The sequence below is a fragment of the Solanum dulcamara genome, chromosome 7, assembly GCF_947179165.1.
Source record: "Solanum dulcamara chromosome 7, daSolDulc1.2, whole genome shotgun sequence".
In the NCBI taxonomy this organism is placed as follows: domain Eukaryota; kingdom Viridiplantae; phylum Streptophyta; class Magnoliopsida; order Solanales; family Solanaceae; genus Solanum; species Solanum dulcamara.
Genome location: NC_077243.1, coordinates 66,411,337 through 66,436,032, shown reverse-complemented (window position 1 = coordinate 66,436,032; position 24,696 = coordinate 66,411,337). Strand labels below are relative to the sequence as shown.

The 24,696-nt window shown below is 35.6% G+C and overlaps 1 protein-coding gene and 2 pseudogenes across 1 annotated transcript; 1 reads left to right on the top strand and 2 right to left on the bottom strand.

Moving 5' to 3' along the window:
* Positions 1-867: 867 nt before the first annotated feature.
* On the bottom strand, positions 868-2,912 carry LOC129895893 (proline-rich extensin-like protein EPR1). Its single transcript, XM_055971676.1, has 2 exons — positions 2,602-2,912; positions 868-1,976 (listed from the first exon to the last, which is right to left on the bottom strand). Exons 1-2 carry the CDS (start codon positions 2,789-2,791, stop codon positions 1,216-1,218), a joined length of 951 nt encoding a protein of 316 aa, XP_055827651.1. The 5' UTR covers positions 2,792-2,912; the 3' UTR covers positions 868-1,215.
* A 15,877-nt stretch (positions 2,913-18,789) lies between these two features.
* LOC129893869 (uncharacterized) lies at positions 18,790-21,553 on the top strand (annotated as a pseudogene).
* A 936-nt stretch (positions 21,554-22,489) lies between these two features.
* On the bottom strand, positions 22,490-23,530 carry LOC129894815 (uncharacterized; annotated as a pseudogene).
* Positions 23,531-24,696: the final 1,166 nt, after the last annotated feature.

The following is a 24,696-nucleotide window of genomic DNA, read 5'->3' as shown; positions in this document are numbered from 1 at the left end:
TTTAAATTTACAAAATAAATTGCATGTTGCATTAAAGGACATCATAAAAATTATACCGAAATCTCATATGATTTTGTTGGTCTTTTTAGATTTTTATTGTTGTGCGTCAAAACTTAAACATAAAACTTCTCTCTATCACTGAAATTATGTAAGTAAAAAATTTTCAGCCACTTTGTATTAAGTTTATTACATAGAACGAGAGGTATTAAAAAATATAAATAATTATGTCATCATTGAGTATATTTAGAGTATGAAAATTTACCGCGTGCAATTATAGAGGATATTGTTATAAGTTATTTTTCTTTGCGCCAAGTTATCATAATTTATTTATTTATTTCGATTCATTTGTCTTTATAAATTGAAAAGATGAATTACCGAACCGAAGTCCCAAGTTGCTATTTACAAGGTTAAAAATAGGTTAGATATTTGATCGATTTAATGAACATGTCTATTTTAAAGACGATATGACATCAATAATCTTTAAATCCTGGATCCACCTATGATAGTTAGGGTTTAATTTCATATTTTCATTTCAGACTGTCTCGGTTATTCTACAAGGTGTCAATATTTGCTTATGTGCATGATTTAATTGGTTTATCACCTTGTTTTTAAGTGATTTTTAATTATTTTTTTGTGTGAAATTTTAGCGGTTAAATCGATAATGATTAACCGATACACTGATAACTGATAAACCAACATTTTAGTGGTTCTATAATAATTTAGCATATTTATAAATCGATAACCAATAAATCGAATCGAACCGAACAATACCCAACCCTACGTTACGGTGAAGAAATCTATTACAGAACGTATCTTTATCTTTTAGCAGTAACAAAGGAATTAGAAGCAGAGGAGCTGTAACTACAGTCACCTATTAATAGTGGGCTTATATTGAAACATTATAAATAATTATACAGTCACTTTGATCTCCCATGTTACCTCCCCTATGCTTCTAATCAATAAACAAGAAAAAGGTCTTGGTCAGAATGCTAGCTTCATGTTAAACTGCTAGTATGAATACAGTCCCTTATTAGTTAATTATAAGTAGGTGTAGTCTTGTATTTCATTATCACCAAGTCTTCAATATATCTTCCCACTTTTGTTTTTTCTTCTGTCTTGAATCAAAGGGAAAGAATTTATTGGAGAGCTATTCATATATAGTGTTTGATGTCTAACTACTAGAATTTCGTAGGTAAGCGTATAGTTGCATTTGGACTAAGGGGAGTGCTTCTTATCTGGAGATGAAGTAGAAGCGGGAGGAACTCCAGGGAAGCCAGGCATAGGATGGAATGGGAACGGAGGGAGAGGAAAGTGGGAAGGTGGTGGTGGTGGTAATGGAATTAAATCAAATGTAGGTGGTGGGATAATTGGAGGAAGTATTGAAGGCGGAGACATTAGAGGTGAATGAAAAAATGGTGGGAATGTTGAAGGTGGAGACATTGGAGGTGCACGGAAAAACGGTGGAAATCCTATAAGAGGTGGCAGAGGAGGGAGTTGTGGTAAAGGAGGGAGCTGCGGTAAAGGAGGAAGTCCTGGAAGAGGTGGAAGAAAGCCTTGATTAGTGGTAATAAAACGCGACACTGATGGAGTTAATATGGGATCATTAGGAGTTGAAGTTAATGACTTGTGATCAGGATATGCTTCTTTGTTGTTGGTACTATGAATGCTTGGGTTTTGGTTGCAAAGTTTTGGTTGTTTAACAGGTTTGAAAGTTAAGAATCCAGCAGAGAAAATATGTGTTCCCTTTTTCCTCGATTTGAGTTGGAAAGAAGATGAAGCTGCTGCTGTCGATGCCTCAGCGCAATGTGGCTCACTGCTGCTTATTAGCCTGGCTGAACATCCTATAACATGTTTGACATATTTGTCCACTTTGAAAGGAAGGTGTACACTGAATTCTCCATGCACATTGGTCTTCACTTCTTGGTAAAATCTTGAGTTTTTGCCTGAGTTGGCACATTCTACTGCAACAATAGCTCCTAAAAGAAGAAACATGCATCAAATGTTTAAAAGATTCTCAAGAAATAAGAGAGAATAGAATGTGTTTGGTATGATTGAAAATATTTTCCAGAATATAACTCATTTTCATTCACAATTACAAAAGCTTAAATGATCGGGAAACATTTTTCTAAGGATATGACATTCGGGCCTAACTTAATCTCAAAAGCTAATTCAAGGGAGAAGGATAAACCCAAGTTCTTATAAATAGACCATCAGTCCATTCATTAACTAATATGGGACTCTATTACCCCCTTCACGCTTGGTCCCAAACTGGAGCGTGGACCGGGAGCCAAACATGGATGAACTTGTCTCTCATACCATGTAAATAATATAGCACATAAGCCTAATTCAACTCCAAAAGCTAGCTCATGAGGAAAAAATTGTCCAAATCTATATAATTAGCACCGGTCCACTACTTTAGTTTCAATTTGTATGTCACATTTTCCTTTTTAGTCTGTTCAAAAGAATGTTTCTTTCCTGTTTTCACAACTCAAGTTAAAACCAGGCAAACAATTTGAAACTGAGGGAGTAAGTCAATTTCCGAAAAAACAACATTTTAGCATTCTAAACAACTTCAAAAAGTTAACAAGGATGATCATGAACCTGAAATGAAGTGACTGGCCTTTGACAGATACTCCTGCTGGTGACAAACATCACAGAAAACTGTTCCTACAACAACAGCAGTTGGATGATGACTGGAAATATGCCTAGCTTGTGAAGTTGAAAGGTTATAAAATACCAAACCAAGGAAGAGAAGTATCATCCAAATCCAAGACATTCTGTTGTTCATCATTTTTTAGATTGTAGAGCTTTTCAAGTGTAAAAAAAAAAACTACCACATGGATTATTCTTTAGTGTTCAAAAATTTCAACTCTAATTAATTTGTCATTGTTTGGCTTCCTAGCTAGTAACATGTTATACTAATAAAATGTGGAATAAATTGATAATGGATGTTGCCAACTCCTGATCTGTATATGTTCATGCAAGACCTGTGAGTACTGCAAAGTTTCACCTTGCTACTACCAAAAAATATAAAACAATAAAGGAATTATGTTCAACTTTTTTTGGTTGTATCATTTTACTTGTCATTTTTAATTTAGGGTGTGTTTGGTTGAAGAAACTAAAAGGGATAATATTTTGCTATTTTACGGATAAATGATCTTGGAATAATATTTTTCATTTGCTTACCAAACACTATAAATTAAATAAGAAATTCAATTATTTTATGAGTAAACGTTATATTTTCCATGTAAAGTATTTTTTACTTCATACCAACCACACCCTTAATGAACTTGCTTTATTTTTTTTTCCTCTTTCAATTGGGTAAAGGATGAGATCTACCAAGAGGAGACAATTTGATCCTTGCTGGTCTTGCCATCCAAATTATCACTACCGGAGGGCTCATCTCCTTCGACTATGCGCACTTGATAATATTCTTTGCGTAAATTTACTTTAATGAAGAACGCAAAGGTTTTTTTTTATTGCAAATTAGTGAAAAAATTGTACTATAGGATATGATCTTTTCATTTATTTCTCATCGAATCAGCTCACTGGGAAAATGCATAATGGAAAATAGATTCTACTGAAATAGTCGGAACTTTCCAACTTTTTCGTATGAAAACATTATAATTTTTTTCTTTTTACACCAATTCAATCACACTATCTGTGGAAATAGCTATTAAACAATTTTTAGCGGGTAATTTTCTAATTTCTAGTAGTATATAATACAAGGGGTCCTATTTGTTTGCACACAAGGGTAAAGCTACATGAGTTCTATCGATATATTAGGTCGAAAAATTATAATTTATAAATAAAATTAAAAATAAACGTTTTTATATGTATAAAATGTTGAATTCATTTGACATAGCAGAAGCTTCTAGTGCAATAAGCTAAAATGACTCAAAATTTGCTTTAAACTCTGGCATTTTTCTTACATTTGTTTTTTAAAATTCCATTATTTGAAAATTATGGTTTAACCTAGTTAGAAAATTGGCATGCATTCAGTATGGTTTTTGGTTATCCAACTTTTAAGATGGTGAGACCACGAGATTGTTGCTTATTTTTTCAGTTTACAGTCAGCAAATTTTAACCCTACTTTTTAACTGAAAAAAAAGTGACAATCCAGCAAGAATGTATCGTGCATTCATGTGAAATCCTTTAAGCTTCTTACATCCACAAACTGTTTCTACCGTAGAAATCATCAAATCAGACTTTAATTACGACTATTAGCAACAAAGTGTTTTTCCACCGTGGATCGGTGAAAAAATTGTGCTATAGAACATGATATTTTCACTCATTTCCCATCAAAACAGCTCACTGAAAAAATGCATGATGAGATACAGATTCTCACTTAAATAGTGGAAAGCTTCCTAATTTTTTTCATATGAAACAATTTTATTTTTTTCTTTTCACATCGAGTTAAATCAAAATATTTATGGAAATAACCATTGAAATTTTTTTGGGGGAATAGTTATTTTTTTAGTAGTTAAACATACCTTGAGCATTTTACTTGGTAAAAAGAATCACATTATCAGATTATGCAATCATATATATATTATTAAAAATAGAAAGCTATAAAATGCAATGTTGGATTACCATTTTACCCCTATATTAAAGTAAGATATTATTAACATCTATTTAATTAAATAGTAAATAATAAATTATAATTACTTAATTATGCTTTTATGAGATGTGGGTTGTATGTAATGGCTAATAAGTTATTATGGGACTTGAATGGCCAACAATCAATTAAAAAATAGACAATAAAAAGAAGTAAATTGTGAACATTGAAAGAGAAGACTTGAATGCCCTCACCCCTAATTGGATTCAATGGATTACCGTGCATAAAACCAATTTTTTCATTCAATGTTGATTCCTTTCAACTTCCTACATTACATTTTTTTAGGAAAAATTACCATATTACGCGCCTTATATTTCTATATTTTTAATTATTCCCTACTATTTGTAAAAAAATTCAAAAATCTCTCTTCTGATACATAGGAATGATGCTGATACATCGCGATTTGATACATAAGTCTTTTTCATAATACATCGCTAGTTGATATAAACCAAACACAAAATGTATCAGTAAAACAAAAGTTTTACTTCTATTTTTGTTGTGTTAATGATATATTAGGTGTTATAAGATGATTCATAAGTTTTATTGATATTACAATGTTTGGTTTGTATCAACTAGCGATGTATCATGAAAATAACTTATGTATCAAATCGCGATGTATCAACGTCATTCATATGTATCAGAAATTTAAAAAAAAGAGAAAATTCAGGTAATTACCAAAAAAGTTGGGATAAATTGTAATTGAGCTTTTCCACTATGGAATTTAAGTAATGAAAAATTACTTAATTAAATGTGTTTTAAAAAATATTTACCATTTTAAAACATACTTTTATTTTATTACCTTTTTAACAATTACTAACAATACTTTAATTAAATAAGACATTATATACACTTTTTTATATGGAAAAAAGGAAAAGGGCGTCATTATCTCTTTCTTTCTCTTAGGGCTTTTTCTTCATTTTTCTGGCTCTCTTTCTCTTCTCTTAGGGCTTCTTCATTCTTTCCTTATTTCTTCATCTTTTTGTTTGTTTCAGACGAAATTCGTAGATTTTAGGTACACAATTGTAATGAAAGGTCAGAAATCTCCTAGAAGAAACCCACGAATTTGAATTGTTGATTCAATCGGTGGTGGTGAAGTGAATAGCGGTCCTACTTTTAGTTTGAGAATTTCTACAAATCAATCTCCAGAAAAAGTTGGTGGTGAGGTTAATCAAAATTTTCAAGCAATGCATGTGAAGAAAAAGGGCGGTAGAAGTAAGAAAAAAACCACTGAGTTGAGTTCTAAATCTAAATGGAAAAGAAAATGAGTTGATATTGCATCGACATCTAAGAAAGTTGTTGACAGTGATGATGATTTTGAGGATTTACCTCTTCAATTTCAGTCAAAGAAAGTGAGACCTACAATTGCTTAGGAGAAGAATCCAAAAACTCGAAATCGATTGTGCAAAAGTACGGTTCTGCCGGAGAGTCTATATCCGATATGTCATTCTACCAACACATTATTTAACTGGTAGCATTTTCAAGTTATTTATGTGTATTTTCTTAGTTTGTTGTTGTTTTGAACTTGTGTGCTAGATGTTGAAGAAAAAATTGTGTATTTGACACTTTTATTATAGTCTAAATTTATTTGCTCAAGTTTATTATATCAGTGATTGTTGGGAGTTTTGCCAGGAATTGTTAGATCTTTTGTGTTGTAATTTTTTTTTTTTTTAAATAAATAAATATAAATGAATTAAACTTTGAACTAAAATGTATTACACATACATTAAAATTGAATTAGAAGAGAAAATAAAATTTGTAGTTAATTAAAAAAAGTTTTTTCACTGATCTGTACACCACAAAAATGAATTAAATTTTGAATTAAAATATGTATTACACACACATTAAAGTTGAATAAGAAGAGAATTAGGATGTTTCACCAAAGGTCTGTCTTGTTTTGTTTCCAAAGATAGTGTTGGAATCTAGTTTGACTGTATAACCATCCTTCTGATATTTCCAAAGAACATGCTCATATGATATTAAGATTCTACAAGTATACTGATTCTATTATCACGAGTATAGAGGAATGTATTCAGTTTTTGCTCTGAGGCTTAGTTGACGAATTGATTGAAATGTGGCTCTACTCGGTCTGTATTCAGTTAAAATTATGTATGTTTACGAGTTGCAAGCTTGTACTCCACAAAGAAGCCACATATATCTATTAGTCCTGCTGAACATTGTCCCTAGTTTTGCTTCTGTTCTTTTTGGTGCAAATCAAAGGTAACACATCTAGTATTTGATTACTGCTATGAGGGAATAAATTCATTCTTCTCAAATATATCATTTTTGCTTTATTTAAGCCGAGGGTATATCAGTTACAATCTCTTGATCTTCAAAAGATAGGGGTAAGACTGGGTACACATCACCCTTGTTGGATTACATTGGGTATATATTGTTGGTTTAATTTTTACTAGGATTTTCTCTAAGTATGAGCTGATATTTGATAAATCACTTCTATTGTATATACATAATTGTAGTTTTTACTTATAAAAGGAAATAAAGAGGAACAAAATGGTCCTTACTTTTGTTTGTTTGCTCTTTCTTGGCATGCATATTATTTTCTAAATGTATAAACTTATTTTTACTATTTTGTTAATGAATTAAACTTTAAACTATATGTATTACACACACATTAAAGTTGAATTAGAAGATAATTAGAGACGAATGAAACCTGTAGCTAATGAAAAAAGTTTTCAGTGATCTGTACACCACATAAATGAATTAAACTTTGAACTAAAATGTGTATTACACACATATTGAAGTTGAATTAGAAGAGAATTAGAGACAGCGATCTGTAAAGAACAAAAGTGAATTTTTTTTGTGTATTTGATACTTTCATTATAGTCTATTTTATTTTAATTTATGTATTATACTTTATGCTCTTTTAAACATAAAGAGCATATGAGCAGCAAATAAGCTAAAATTGTCAGTTTTTCAAGTACACAGGATAGTTCAAAGTATACCTCAAAAGTGCCGCAGAAATCTTCCTGAAAATGAAGGGGCACCCTCCCACCTACGTACATCAAGAAAAATTTCTACAGATAACTTATATCCCCTTTTGGTTACTGCAATAAATAAAAAGATACAAACCAAATTTGTCCAATTACCTACTCATTAATTAAAAAGAAAATTTTTTGGCAAATGGGTAATCTTGCCTGCACGGATTATTAGTATAACGAAAACTTTGAGTGGATATCATTGATTGTAAATGAAGAACTGAGATCATCATGAACCTCTTCTTCATTTTCTTCTTCTACTACTTTGGTCTCCTATGCTTTGTGTCCTTTCCCTGCATATTTCTAATTGAGGTTAGTATGTTGCTGTTGATTTTAAATATTGTTGTTGATTTTAATTGAGCTTACTATATTGTTGCTGGTTTTAAGTCCTATTTGAGGGTTCATGTTAAGATATAATTATCTATAGTGATAGATTGATATTATTTATATGCAGGATCGTAAATTCTGGAGACATCCAGATGTTTTATATTCTTAAAGTAGGTGGTCATCATATACTAATCATGACGTGATTGAGAAAATAAAATTTTCTTTATCTGAAAAACAACTCGAGTTGTTTAGGAGTACTTATTTTGGTTACTTTCTTGACCTTCCGAAATTGACCACACAACTCCAACTTATTCATTGCCTTATGAACAGGGAGTTAAAACACACAACAGATGATGTGTTTGTTGTTGAATTAAATGAGAAGAGGCTGTTTTTCGGGCTTACGGAATTTGAGTTAATTACAGGTTTAAATTGTGTTAGTGATGGTTGCTCTATTAATGTTCCAGATTCTCCTTGTCGGTTGTTGAACAATTATTTTCCTGAACAAATCACTGTTCAAAAAAATCATCTACGCGAGTTATTTTTATCAAAAATATTCATAGATGATGATTCCACCGTTTCACTAGCTGTTTTGTTCTTTATTAATGATTTTTTATTCTCATATGAGAACAATGAATACCAAATTAGTTGTCACGCCCCGAGAGGGTACCCTAGGCGCGACCGGCACTCGAAAGCCATTTCTGGCCTCCAAGCGAACCACCTGGTCTAGTCACACATTCATTCAAACACATTCTCTCAGCGGAAGAGTCAATCAATGAAGTACTAGTCATAATTTAGGGCCAAAGGCCAAATAACTATCAAATCAACAAAACAGTTATAGAGGAACTACTCAAAAGAACAATCCAATATTTCTACGCTCCGGTCTATGAAGCCTCTATCAACAATCTAGGAGGTGCCAATGACAAGCCCATGGCTACCAACAATCAAAATAAAGAAAACAACACAAAACTATACAGAAAACTCAACATCCTCCGGAAACTAGGAGGACTCACCAACTAGCTGGGAGTGTGTAGATCTTCAACGGTGCGTCGGTTGATGATCTCTAGTACCTGTCTATGCATCATGAAATGATGCAAGCCAAATGGCGTCAGTACATGGAATATACGAGTATGTAAAATAGCCGAATGAAATGAACATCAAGGAAGAATCAAATCAACTCGGAATTTTAACTCAAGAGAAATAACAGCTCAATCAAGTGTCCTAAGTCCAAACAAGAATATGGTTTAGATGGGACCAATCACATTCCATTCAACTCAATCCGACTTAGAGTACTATCAAGACCTATATGGGAGTTTCTCTTATCCGACAACCATCACTTATGAGCCAGTGAAAGTACAACAAATCGACGCTGTTGCCGCATCCGTTCATACTTTGCCAGGGTATGAACGAATCAACCAATCATGGATCCAATCCAACCAAGTCGTATAATGTCAGGACAATAGATTTGGGGAAACATCTGACTTTAACAGTTCAATCCCCTCCTACGTTTGGCGATGTAGTTATCGGGTTCGAGTCTGGACTATACTCTTACCCAATTTGGTGCTCGATAATCCTCCCAAGACTCAATGCTCATAAAAATCCATCCAATCAACTCAATCAAATCATATCAACAAGTCTCATTTACAACCTTGTCAACTCATCAACTCTATCACAATTAAATCTCTCCCAATCATACTATCCGATCAATCTCAATCATATCTTTCAAAAATAGATTAAATATGCATTCATAACATGTAAACCTATTCAATCATTCCTCTATTCATTTAACAAGTCTTTTGGGACTCAACACAACTCCAAGGTTTTAAATCAACAATTCAAGATAAACAACATATTTACGAAAATTAACATTTAACATAATCAACTAGTTAAGAAATTAACAATATATGATCGACCTCTCATCTCAATCAACTTATACCAACATGTAGTACATCACTTCCTTGACTCCACAACATCAACATAATAATAGAAATTAGGGTAAAAGATGAAAAGGACCTATTTGGACCTAACTCCATCAATAAGCCTCATTTTTATGGACAATAAATCAAAAGAAGATGTAGGGCACATGGATGGACTCAACCCATGTTTTGAATAGCCTTACATACCTTAGAATAGATTTTTGAAGAAACCTTATTGTTGGGTCTTCAATGGAAACTTGAAATCTTGAAGCTCTTGGAATAAATCCTTGTTGGAAATAGAGAAGAAGAAGAAGAAGAGAGGGATTTCTAGGGCTTTTAGAGAGAGAGTGTGGGACTGAAAAATGGTCCCAAAAACATCCCAAGGCTGAGTATATATAATTTGGGGAAATGCCCAAATTGCCCTTTCTTCGAAAATCTAGAAAAACGGCTAAAATACTCTTGGCACGATAGTGGCGCATCGCGCCACTGTGGCACCAAGTCGAATTAGGCTTAAAAACATGTACACTAGTGGCGCGTCGCGCTAAGGACCAAACTACTGAGGCTTGTTCCTGGCGCGATAGTGGCGCGTCACGCCCTTACAACGCCAAGCCCATATTTTCTAAGTTCTGGAAAATAGCTTAAAAACCCTGCACACCTCGTAGTGGCACGCCGTGCCAGGGACCAAACTACTGAGGCTTGTTCCTGGCGCGATAGTGGCGCGTCGTGCCACTGCGGCGCCAATCCCAGATTTCCAGCAGTTGCAACCCAGGCCTGAAATTCCTGCCGTGCTAGTACGTCTTAGGATCATCATATCTTTTGACTCCGAACTCCAAAAATTACATTCTTGGTGGTGTTGGAAAGAAGACTCGACGACCTTTAATTAATAGGTCGTGGGCCACCCAGATTGTCATCTTTCAAAAGATAGGGTCGTTAGAAGTCGACCCTTTATATGAACTCATCCTAAAACTTAGCCACGATGAATCTTTTGGACTTAGCTTGGTCCTAGGGGTCCTTTGTGACCCCACATCACCTCTAACACTTTTCAATTTCTCAGGGACTCCTCGTAACTCATGCATATACTCTACAATAATAGAGTTCGACCCTACCCGAATACAAGAAAGGTTTGAATCTTAGAGAATTTTTTTTTTTGGGGGGGGGGTTACAATATCTCCCTCTTGGGATCATTCATCCTCGAATGATGAGTAAACCAAGAATTGAATCGGGGTACAAATCACAATCAGAATTCAGTCAATCAACCAATCAATTTCTCAAATAAAAATTTCTATCCAAACTCTAAATGCACAAACAAATACAAGTCAAGGGAATGAGCATTACCTTCAATATTCTCATTGGTAGGCACGAATAAATGGGGATATTTAGATTTCATATCTTCCTCCGCTTCCCACGTGGCTTCCTCAACAAACTGATTTTTCTACAGGACTTTGACTGAGGCGATCTCTTTGTTCCTCAATTTACGAATTTGGCGATCAAGAATTTGGACTGGAACCTCTTCATAGGATAAGCTATCCTTAACTCCAATACTATCAATGGGGACTACCAACGAGGGATCGCCTAGGCACTTCTTCAACATCGAGATGTGAAATACCGGATGAATAGAGGTGAGATCCGGGGGTAACTCCAACTCATAGGCGACACTCCCAATCCGCCTCGCAATCTGGTAAGGACCAATGTATCGAGGACTAAGCTTCCCCTTCCTTCCAAACCTCATGACACCCTTCATGGGTGACACTTTCAAATACACCTAATCATCCATCTCAAACTCTAAGTCTCTCCTCCTCACATCGATGTAAGATTTTTGGCGGCTTTGGGCTGTCTTTAGCCTATCTTGAATAACTCTCACCTTCTCCATGGCTTGGTGAACAACATCGGGCCCAATCAAATCAACTTCACCAACTTCAAACCATCCAATTGGCGATCTACACCTCCTCCCATACAAAGCTTTATAAGGAGCCATTTGAATGCTTGTATGATAGCTATTGTTATATGCAAACTCTATGAGAGGTAAGTGGTCATCCCAATTTTCTTTGAAGTCAAGCACACATGCCCTCAACATATCCTCTAATGTCTGGATGGTGCGCTCTGCTTGGCCATCCATCTGGGGATGAAAGGCCGTACTAAGGTTCACCTTTGAACCCAGTCCCTTCTGAAAGGATCTCCAAAATTAGGAGGTGAATTGAGATCCTCTATCTAAAATGATAGACAAGGCCCATGCAATCTGATGATCTCCTGAATGTATAACTTTGCATAATCTTCTGCGGTGTTAGTAGTCTTAACTGCCAAGAAGTGAGCTGATTTCATCATTCTATCCACAATCACCCAAATCGAATCATGTTACTTTCGGGACTTCGACGGACCTGTAATAAAGTCCATGTTGATCATCTCCCACTTCCATTCCGGAATTTCTATATTTTGAGCTAAACCACATGGCCTTTGATGCTCAACCTTCACCTATTGACAATTCGAGCACTTGGAAACGAATTCCGCAATATCTCTCTTCATCCCACTACATCAATAGATTTCCCTCAAGTCATGATACATTTTTGTAGAGCCCGGATGAATAGAGTATTTAGAACTATGCGCTTCAGCCATAATTCTCTCTCGAACATCATCGATATCAGGTACACATAACCTATTTTGGTACCTTAACACACCATCTCCCCCTTTGGTAAAAACCATCACATTTTGTTTGTGAATAACTTCCTTCAATTGGAGAAGGACGGGATCCTGATCTTGTTTCTCTTTTACCTCTGCCACAAGTGAGAACGCAGACCCATCCTGAACATTAACTCCGCTTTCATTGTTCTCTTCAAGACGAACTCCCAATCGGGTTAATATGTGCACCTCTCTAGCCAATTCTTTCCTTCCCTTCTCCATATGGGCAGTGCTACCCATAGACAACCTGTTAAGAGCATCAACAACAATATTAGCTTTACCTGGATGGTAGAGGATGCTCATATCATAGTCTTTGAGTAGTTTGAGCTATCTCCTTTATCTCAGATTGAGTTCCTTCTGGCTGAAGACGTATTGCAAACTCTTGTGATCAGTGAACACATCAACATGCACTCCATACAAGTAGTGGCACCAAATTTTTAGAGCAAATACCACAGCTGCCAGTTCAAGGTCATGAGTTGGGTAATTCCTCTCGTGAACCTTAAGCTGCCTTGAAGCATAGGCTATCATCTTTCCCTTCTACATCAGCACACAGTCCGAACCGATCCTAGATGCATCACAATAGATCACAAAACCCTCTGTTCCATCGGGAAAAGTTAGAACAGGAGCAATGGTTAGCTTGGTCTTCAATTTCTGGAAACTCTCCTTACAAGCATCGGACCATTGGAACTTAGCCTTCTTTTGGGTCAGCTTGGTCAATGGCGATGATATGGATGAGAATCCCTCTACAAACCTTCGATAATAGCCGGCCAAACCGAAGAAGCTCTTGATCTCTGTCGGGGATGTGGGTCTGGGCCAATTTTTCACTACTTCAATCTTCTGAGCACCAACCCGAATACTATCTCCAGATACAATGTGGCCTAGAAAAGCCACTGATGTAAGCCAAAATTCACATTTTGAGAACTTTGCATACAATACCTGGTCCTTCAAAGTTTGCAAGACGACTCTAAGATGATGAGCGTTCTCCTCCTCATTCTTGGAGTAAACCAAAATATCATCTATGAATACAATCACAAACATATCAAGATATGGTTTAAATACTCAGTTTATGAGATCCATAAAAGCTGCGGGGGCATTAGTCAACCCAAAGGACATCATCAAGAACTCAAAGTGGCCATAGCAGGTCCGAAAAGCTGTCTTTGGGATATCACACTCCCTCACCTTCAACTGATGGTAGCCCGATCTTAGGTCTATCTTTGAGAAACAAGTGGCACCCTGAAGTTGATCAAATAAGTCATCTATTCTGGAGAGAGGGTATTTGTTCTTTATGGTGACCTTGTTCAGCTGCTTGTAGTCAATACACATTCTAAGGGACCCATCTTTCTTTCGCACAAATAGGATCGGAGCACCCCATGGTGAGACACTCGGCCTAATGAATCCCTTATCTAGTAAGTCCTTCAACTGTTCTTTCAACTCTTTCAACTCAGCTGGGGCCATTCTATATGGAGGGATTGAGATAGGCTGGATATCAGGAAAAACATCAATCCCAAAGTCGATCTCCCTATCAGGAGGGACTCCAGGAAGATCTTCAGGAAAGACATCAGGAAACTCGTTGACAATCGGAACCAACTCAAGGGATGGAGACTCAATACTGTCATCTTCCACTCGAACAAGGCGATAAATACACCCTTTTGAGATTAGCTTTCTGGCCCTAAGGTAGGAAATAAACTTACCCTTAGGCACGATAGGACTACCCTTCCATTCTATGACAGCCTTATTTGGGAATTTGAACTTAACAATCTGAGTCCTACAATCAATAGAAGCATAACAGACATAAATCCAGTCTATGCCAAGGATCACATCAAAATCAACCATGTCCAACTCAACTAAGTCAGCCAAGGTATCCTTGTGATGAATTGACATAGTGCAATCTCTATAGACTCTCTCAGCCAAGACAGAATCACCGACAGGAGTAGCTACACTGAAAGGCTCAAGAAGACATTTAAGAATTTTATTGAATTTACTAGCCACGTAAGGAGTCACAAAAGATAGAGTGGCACCCAGATCCATCAAAACATAACAGTCAAGGGAAGAGACTCGAATCATACTCGTCATGACGTTTGGAGAGTTCTTTTGATCTTGGCGACTACCCATGGCATATAGACGGTTTGTTCCCCCACTCATACCTGAAGTAGTGCCTCTCTGATTACCTCTAGCTGGCGGTGCGGTGGTAGAATAGTGGGCTCTGTTTCCCCATGCTGATACTTCTTCTGAAAATGGTCTATTTGGCCGCATTTATAACAACCAACCTTTCCCGCTCTGCACTCTCCCAAGTAGAGCTTACCACATTTGACGCATGGTGTCTTCCCTTGCGAGCCTTGACCCACGCTAGCCTGGGATTGAGAACCCTGGGGTATGAAATTCTGGCCACTCTGTCCCTGCCGATCATACCTGTTTTGCGGCATAGGTGCACTGGTGGTAGATGAGGCATAGTTGGAAGGCCTTTTGTAGAAGAAGGACCTGTTGCCCTTGTTTTGCCTCTGTTCATTCTCATGCCCCGTTGATCTTGCCTTCTTGCTCAGATTCTCCTCTCTGTCTTTTCTTTTCTCATCCTCAACTTGTTGAGCGTACACCATTAATCTTGAAATATCCATATCGAAGATTAACAATGCCGCTTTGCACTCTTTCTTCACATGTCTTCCCAAACCGGAGACAAATTTCCTTATCTTTGACATCACATCTGGGATCATCTCTGGAGCATATCTAGATAGTTGAATGAACTTTAGACTATACTCTTTAACAGTCGTGCCTTCTTGTTTTAGATTCATAAACTCCTCCACTTTTACTTCTCTCAATTCCTGGGGAAAGAAGTGGTCAAAAAGGCTCTCTCAAATTCATCCCACATAGCAGGTTCAGCATCCTCACCTCTACCTTGTTCCCATTGGTTGTACTAGATGTTTGCCACATCCTTGAGCTGGTAAGACACCAACTCAACCCCCTCAATCTCCGTAGCATACATAGCTTTCAGAATTTTCCACATCTCATCAATAAAATTTTGGGGGTCTTCATCAACCTTAGAACCTGTGAACGCCGGCGGGTTCATTCTCAGAAAGTCTCTAATCCTGGTGGCAGCAGAAGGCTCTTGGGAACTGGAGCTAAGAGTTGGCGAACTCTGGTTACCATTTCGAGCAACCACTAATTGAGTGAGCATGGCAATCGCTCCTTTATAGTCTGCTTCCGAAGTTAGTGCAGGTGGGGTAGTAGGAATTTGAGGTGCCTCCGCATACCTCATCGGTCGGCCTCTAGCCCTCGATGGGCATACCTCTGACTGTGGCACCGCTGCGTTATCAGTATTTCTCTGGCTAACAGTACATTTAGGAGGCATTATCTGTAACATATAAATGCACGAATTAGAAAGGAAGTTTATAGAATTTAACTCTATAACACGAATTCAGAGTACAAAAGAAGGGAAACAATTCTTAATTTCTTATAGCCTCCTAATTATAAGTGTGGTGCACAACACACCCATAAGAAAGACACTACTAGACACGGCTTCATAGACCCCTTAGGACTCTTGAACTATGTGCTCTGATACCATGTTTGTCATGCCCCGGGAGGGTACCCTAGGTGCGACCGGCACTCGAAAGCCATTTCTGGCCTTCAAGCGAACCACCTGGTCCAGTCACACATTCATTCAAACACATTCTCTCAGCGGAAGACTCAATTAATGAAGTACTAGTCATAATTTAGGGCCAAAGGCCAAATAACTATCCAATCAACAAAACAGTTATAGAGGAACTACTCAAAAGAACAATCCAATATTTCTATGCTCCGATCTATGAAGCCTCTATCAACAATCTAGGAGGTGCCAATGACAAGCCCATGGCTACCAACAATCAAAATAAAGGAAACAACACAAAACTATACAGAAAACTCAATATCCTTCAGAAACTAGGAGGACTCGCCAACTAGCTGGGAGAGTGTAGATCTTCAACGGTGCGTCGATTGATGATCTCTAATACCTATCTCTGCATCATGAAATGATGCAGGCCAAATGGCTTCAGTACATGAAATGTACGAGTATGTAAAATGGCTGAATAAAACGAATATCAAGGAAGAACCAAATCAACTCGGAATCTCAACTCAAGAGAAATAACAACTCAATCAAGTGTCCTAAGTCCAAACAAGAATATGGTTTAGACGGGACCAATCACATACCATTCAACTCAATCCGACTTAAAGTACTATCAAGACCTATATAGGAGTTTCTCTTATCTGACAACCATCACTTATGAGCCAATGAAAGTACAACAAACTGACGTTGTTGCCGCGTCCGTTCATACTTTGCCAGGGTATGAACGAATCAACCAATCATGGATCCAATCCGACCAAGTCCTATAATGTCAGGACAATAGATTTGGGGAAACATCCGACTTTAATGGTTCAATCCCCTCATATATTTGGTGACGTAGTTATCCGGTTCGAGTCTGGACTATACTCTTACCCAATTTGGTGCTCGATACTCCTCCCAAGACTCAATGCTCATAAAACTCCATCCAATCAACTCAATCAAATCATATCGACAAGTCTCATTTACAACCTTGTCAACTCATCAACTCTATCACAATCAAATCTCTCCCAATCATACTGTCCGATCAATCTCAATCATATCTTTCAAAAATAGATTAAATATGCATTTATAACAACATGTAAACCTATTCAATCGTTCCTCTATTCATTTAACAAGTCTTTTGGGACTCAACACAACTCCAAGGTTTTAAATCAACAATTCAAGATAAACAACATATTTACGAAAATTAACATTTAACATAATCAACATAGTTAAGAAATTAACAATATATGATCGACCTCTCATCTCAATCAACTCATACCAACATGTAGTACATCACTTTCTTGACTCCACAACATCAACATAATAATAGAAATTAGGGTAAAAGATGAAAAGGACCTATTTGGACCTAACTCCATCAATAAGCCTCATTCTTATGGACAATAAATCAAAAGAAGATGTAGGGCACATGGGTGGACTCAACCCATATTTTGAATAGCCTTACATATCTTAGAATAGATTTTTGAAGAAACCTTGTTGTTGGGTCTTCAATGGAAACTTGAAGTCTTGAAGCTCTTGGAACAAATCCTTGTTGGAAATGGAGAAGAAGAAGATGAAGAAGAAGAAGAAGAGAGGGATTTCTAGGGATTTTAGAGAGAGAGTGTGGGACTGAAAAATGGTCCCAAAAACATCCCAAGGCTGAGTATATATAATTTGGGGAAATGCCCAAATTGCCCTTTCTTCGAAAATCTGGAAAAACGGCTAAAATACTCTTGGCGCCAAGTCGAAGTAGGCTTAATAACCTGCACATCTGCTAGTGGCGCGTCGCGCCAAGGACCAAACTACTGAGGCTTGTTCCTGGCGTGATAGTGGCGCGTTGCGCCCTTACAACGCCAAACCCATATTTTCTGAGTTCTGGAAAATAGGCTTAAAAACCCTACACACCTCGTAGTGGCACACCGCGCCAGGGACCAAACTACTGAGGCTTGTTCCTGGCGCGATAGTGGCGCGTCGCGCCACTGCGGCGCCAATCTCAGATTTCCAGCAATTGCAACCCAGGCCTGAAATTCGTGCCGTGCTAGTACGTCTTAGGATCATCATATCTTTTGACTTCGAACTCCAAAAATTACATTCTTTGTGGCATTGGAAAGAAGACTCGATGGCCTTTAATTAATAGGTCGTGGGCCACCCAGATTGTCATCTTTCAAAAGATAGGGTCGTTAGAAGTCGACCCCTTATACGAACTCATCCTAAAACTTAGTCACGACGAATCTTTTGGACTTAGCTTGGTCCTAGGGGTCCTTTGTGACCCCACATCACCTCTAACACTTTTCAATTTCTCAGGGACTCTTTGTAACTCATGCGTATACTCCACAATAATAGAGTTCGAACATACCCAAATATAAGAAAGGTCTGAATCTTAGGGAAAATTTTTGGGAGGGGTGTTACATTAGTAATAAAGATTTCTACCGTGTGGAAAGTGGACAATTCAATTCTTACCCATGGGGTTTAGATGTCTACAAGAAGTTGCTTGATAATGTGAGGCACAAGCTTAATTCAACTAATCAGTACTATAGATTAGGTGGATTGCTTGCCCTTCAAATTTGGATTTTTGAGTGTTGTTCTAGAGTCGATGAAGATTTAGATCTTTGAATTTCTGATTTTATTCCAAGAATTTTGAGGTGGAAAACAGTTGCTGAAAGTTCTTGGCAAAAGCATATTGAAAATGGCATCTTCATGCCTACAAAATGAGAGGTATCTATACAAAGTTAATACTATTTATGACACATATATATATTAGTTCAACTCAAGTTAATACATCTATTTGTTTCTGTATTTTAATTTTAGTTTGAGAATATAGTGGCGAGTCAAGATGAGGTATCTAAATTGAGGCTTCCTGAACCTCGTGATTACCATTCTGAAATCTTGAAATTATAGCCGAAAGGATCAAAGCATAGTCTAGATATGTTGACCAGGGAGGTTATAGAGTTGAGAAAAGAACTTGTAAAGGTATAAGCTAACTTTCCTTTAGGCTTTATCTTTTTCAAAACTGTTATTCTAATATTTGTGTTATATTTGATTATATACTAGGAGAATGAAAATCACAAAGCTCTTGAAGAGAAGATAGACTTACAATCTATTCAAATGAAAGAATTTGTGATGAATTCCAACAAACAATTATTGAAGAATATTTCTTTATTGTTTGCTAAGAGAGACATCAACAGTTCTTTTTACTCAAAAAGTCAGGGAATCATCTAACAAAAAGGCTAGCGAGACATTTTTGGGTGGATTAGATTTCAATGGAGGTTCTTTTATGTTTTAAATACATCTATAATATCTTATTTTGCTTACTGGCAGGGACTTAACTAGTAGTTTATTTACTATTTAGAGTTTTTACTTATCTAAGTTGTAGTTTAAGCTTGAATTTTTTATTCACATGTTTTTTTTGTAATATATTTTAATTACACACAACATTTTATTCTTGTGTTGATGCATCAATAAATGTGTTAAGAGGGCATGCCACTCAAGTTGTAGAATTAACTCAGCATGAAAAATCTCAAGTGTTTAAAGCTTCCGTTAAATTTTCTACTGTTGGGAATTCTGAAAGCAAAATTGGTAATGAATGGTTTAATACAAATATAATACATATTTAATATATTTTCATTCAACTTTATTTAAATTGTTCATGTTATGTACAAATGAAGATGTTGTAGGAATTGATATTGAACAAGTTTTATCTAAGGTTGTTGCTGATATAAATGGTATTAGTTTTATTTTGAAAGTTCAAATAAACTTCTTTGATCTCTAATTACTCTACCTGCTCCTCCCTTAATGCATTACTAAATGATTTATTTTGTATATAGGAGAAGAGACACTTGATCTTAATTCAGTTGAGGTGCAACAAAGGTGAACTAGATTGTGGTGCGTCTACTGATGCCGATGCAGCAAAGGTTTGTCAAAAAACTCCTCAAACGCTTGATAACTTCATTTTGTGTGCTGAAGATCTTTCCCAGATCCATAAGGAAGAAGCATCATATCTAAGAAAGAAAGCCACTATTGAGGAAAAGAAAAAGAAAAAGACAACCACTATTGAGGAAAACAAAAAAAAGCCACTGTTGATGAAAATAAAAAGAAAGCGACACCGAAGAAGCGTGCAAGAAAAAAAAAATCAGAAAAGTCAATTAAATCTCCTTATATACAGCATTTTGAATCTGGAGGGAATTTATGTGTAACACGTCAAATATTTGAGATAAAGCAACCCTTTTTACTTATAATTGGAGTAGATGATGAATCTGATTTGATAGATTCATTCACTTCGTGGCTTTATACGGGTACAAAAAAGAGGTAATTTATTTATGTTTGTTGTTTTATATGTCAAAAAATTTCTTTAAAATGAGTTAACTGACTGAAAATTTCATTTTTTTATGCTTTAAAGGGGAAAGAAACTGTATCCAGATGCTGCTAATGTCCTCAAGCCAGCATTTGAATTAGGTGTTTATAATGTACAAGCAAAAGAATAGTTTTTTAAATTGGCACATTCTGGTCAAGCATAGAATGATGAGGTTAGTTATGTAAACTCCAGTTGAACACTCTTATTTTTCTGAATCAACATCTTCTCCTATTTTTCTGGACAAGCTTTAATAAGCTCACTAAATTGATACTTGCTACAGATTTGAAGTATTATCTGACACTTGACATCATTTTTTATTATATTAGAAAGAAGGGGAAGTATGAAACTAACAATAATGTTCGATTTACAACTATTGATTGTCTATTCAAGATAAAGATTGCTCAATCTTATTTTCAACTTTATGAAGCTCATGAAAATAAGAAAAAATTTGGAATCAAAGCTTCGGATGCTATTGCTGAGTACATATGCGGACGCCGTTTGTTGGCAAGCACCCCATGGGACAAAGTGGATTATGTTCTCTTTCCAGTAAACATTAAAGATGGTTATCATTGGATTTTTATTGTGTTTGATATTGTTGAAAGGTGTTTGAAGGTGTACGATTCATTTTCGGCTAGAGGGAGGGGGTAAATTTTCTGACTCAAAATACTGCTGGCATGATTTCATCGGTTTTACCATACTACTTGAGTGTGGTCAAGTTCTATGATAAGTGTCCTGAATTGAACAAATCACCTAAATACAATGGAAAAAATGAGTTTGAGCTCATTGAATCTAAGTTCATAACTGAAGGGATTCCTAGACAACAAGAAGATTTATTATAAGTTTAATTGTGTATCAAATAAATACTATTTTTTGTATTGGTCTTATTAAACTCAATAGTATTTTTATAATGATTTTATATGTTAAATTTTGTAGGGATTGTGGAGTTTTTGTGACTGCATTTGCGGAGTTAGTGAGCAATGACCGGGATATTGTAAATCAACAACAAAGTGCAGACAGTCTACGAAAAAGGTTTGGGGCTCTACTATGGGAATATGTAGTGAAGAAGCAAAAGAGTAACTTCAAAGTGAATAAGAAAGACCACATAAATAAATAAATGTAGTTATATTAGTTAAAATATCTATGAAAATTATGTTGTCAAATAGCTAATGTATTAGTTATGTTTTGAAGATTGTTTTGTGCTATCTTTTTTAAGATGATTTTTGTTCATGTAAAATACACTTTTAATATAGTTTTTTGTTCATGTAAAATATATCTTCTTCTTTTTTAATAATGCAATACATAGCAACATTAATGTTAAAGTGTTGCAGTAGTTTTATCAAACTGAAACCTGCATTATGAATTAAACTTGAATGAAAAATAAATTACATACATATTAAAGTTGAATTAGAATAGAATTAGAGACGAATGAAAAGTGTAGCTAATGAAAAAGCCTTCAGTGATTTATAGAAACACAAAAATGAATTACATACACACTAAAGTTGAATTAGAAGAGAATGAGACACGAATGAATATTGTAGCTAATGAAAAAGCCTTTAGTGATGTATTTCAGTAGTGTTATCAAACTGAAACCTACATTATGAATTAAACTTGAATGAAAAATAAATTAAACTTGAATGAAAAATAACTTACATACATATTAAATTTGAATTAGAATAGAATTAGAAACGAATGAAAAATGTAGCTAATGAAAAAGCTTTCAGTGATCTATAGAAACACAAAAATGAATTACATAAATACTAAGTTGAATTAGACACGAATGAAAAATATAGCTATTGAAAAAGCCTCCAGTAATCCATAAAACACAAAAATGAATTAGACTTGAACTAAAACTGAATTACATACACACTAAAGTTGAATTAGAAGAGAATTAGGTACGAATAAAAATTGTAGCTAATGAAAAAGCCTTCAATGATCTATAGACCACAAAAAAAGAATTAAAATTGAACTAAAAATGAATTCTTGTAGCAAACTAATGACCTAAAACAAACAGAGTTTATTCTTTATTTCAAATGTCATTCTTTATTCTTAATCCAAAGGCCTAACATTGTTGCAAGTCTTCCTGTTGTAACCTTGTTGTCCACAATTGTTGTATGTTATTTTTGATTTTTTGAATCCATCTTCTCTCAATTGTGTGTGTCTTTTATATTTTGGCCTCCCAGGAGGTCTCTTTCCAAGTGGTGGAAGTACAACCTCTTCAATAACGTGTGTTGGTATATTCCAGGTGCTTTTATCAGGGGGGAGATTCAAGTGAAACTGGTATTTCCACAATAAATCCCCTCTTGTGTAGTAATTAGAGAAATATTTTTCATAACCAGTGTGTTTTTTTATTAAAACAGCCAAAGCATGTGGACATGATAGCTCATCCAATTGAAATCTCCCACATGTGCATGTACTTTGTTGAAGATATACCGTGAATTGTGTAATGCCATCAAGTACTGTATACACATATTCATTTGTCTTCCTAACCTATAAAAAATAAGAAGAAATATAAGCAAGAGAGATGTTACATGTGAATCAAAAGAAAAAATATTAGCAAAAAGAAATTTATAGATACCATATTCTTAATTTCTTCGATGCAGTTTTATTACGTTGTAGAATTTTTTTATATTTTTTCCCAAGGTAAAATCCTGAAAATATTGCCTTTGACCTATTATTGTTATTCCATTTTTGAACAAGTTGTCTCATGAATTCTAGGAGGTGCAAGACTGTAAGAACTTTGGTATGTCTTGTTCTTGAATTGACTGATTCTGCAATGTTTGATGTCATCATCTAAGTCCTATTTACCTGAGCATGAACACGTGACCATTTGTTGTATCCAATCTTCAGCAAGTAGTCTTTAATCCTCTTGTCTATCTTCTTAACAATTGCCATATGTTGATTAAACTCTATCGTGGTGTATGTTTTTGCCATAGAGTAGAACAATTCCGTTATCTTTTGCTGACTCTTTCTGAAGTTTTTCATTATGTTTTGCAACAAGTGCCATATACACGCGAAATGAGGTATTTCATCATAGACAGTTAAAGTTGCCTTAATAATGCTTGCATGCCTATCCGAAATGATACACATCTCTAATCTTTGACCAAATGCCTCTCTGAATTGTTCAAAAAAATCACCTCCAAGATGCATCATTCTCTGAATCTACAATGGCATAAATAAGCGGCAGTATACTCCCTGCATCAGGTATAATGTTTGATACATTTTTAATATATTTTTGTTTCATATGTAATACACTTTTAATACATTGTGCAGACTTTTAATACAAATTAGAATTTTATTTATAGAAGCAGCCATGAGAGCAAGAAAACGTTATGTTTCTCATAATTCATCAACCTAAATATATGTTGGTTCATGCAGAGTGCATAGCTAGTAGGGTACTCTGGACTTCATAATGCGACTAGATAAACAGACAATATGTATTTCTCCACAAGAAGAGATGACAAACCATTCAATTTCAAACTATGCAATTGATCAATCTTTTTCCTCTTGATTTGAGGTCCCCAAGAATCTGGTCGATTGGCTTATAAGGCATTTCTTACTCTTTGGTCCCCGTCATTAACAAAATTATAGTGTGTTTCTTTAGCATCTATAGTAAGGGGGTCACCAGTTTCTACTAGTTCAAGGAAGCATGTATTGGGCATCTTCCTGCAACACCTCCTACCCTAGAATATAAAGAACTATGATCCAGTTCCCTATTAGGCATTACAAAGTTAATGCCTTAATGGGGGCATCAAATAGATAACTTAGATAATGAGCAGAGGCAAGGAGGATGATAGAATATTTATTGCAATTTAGTAAGACAGTAATAACTGCATAGCATATAATACTTAATGTTCCACAACAAAAAAAAGAAGCTTGGAACACAGAATTACAGATGTGTCCATTTCCTTGAGAAGAGAATGCAGTGAGTTACAATGCATTAGTATTGTATTCGAAAAGTCTCACATGCTGCTTCTAAGGTATTAGATGTTAACATTGTCCCTTTGTATGCTCTTTTTAGAAAAGTTTCATCAACAACTACAATTAGTCTACAATACTCCCATCTTTTTATCGATGTAAATAGAGCTACAAATACATATAGGAAATGGTCATCCTCTGATTTGTGCAATCTTATATAAGAACCAGGGTAAGTTACCTCTAATATGTAAAAGTAACTTGGCAACTTTGCATATGATTGAGCTGGATCACCTCGGACTAATTCAAGAGCTTTTTCTTTAGCTCTCCAAGCTTGCATA

Bases quoted from the DNA above. Each gene is read 5' to 3' on its own strand.
- LOC129895893 (XM_055971676.1), bottom strand. From the start codon at position 2,791: ATGATGAACAACAGAATGTCTTGGATTTGGATGATACTTCTCTTCCTT. The intron at 1,977-2,601 runs GTTCATGATCAT...TTCTTCTTTTAG, and splicing joins GGCCAGTCACTTCATTTCAG to GAGCTATTGTTGCAGTAGAA.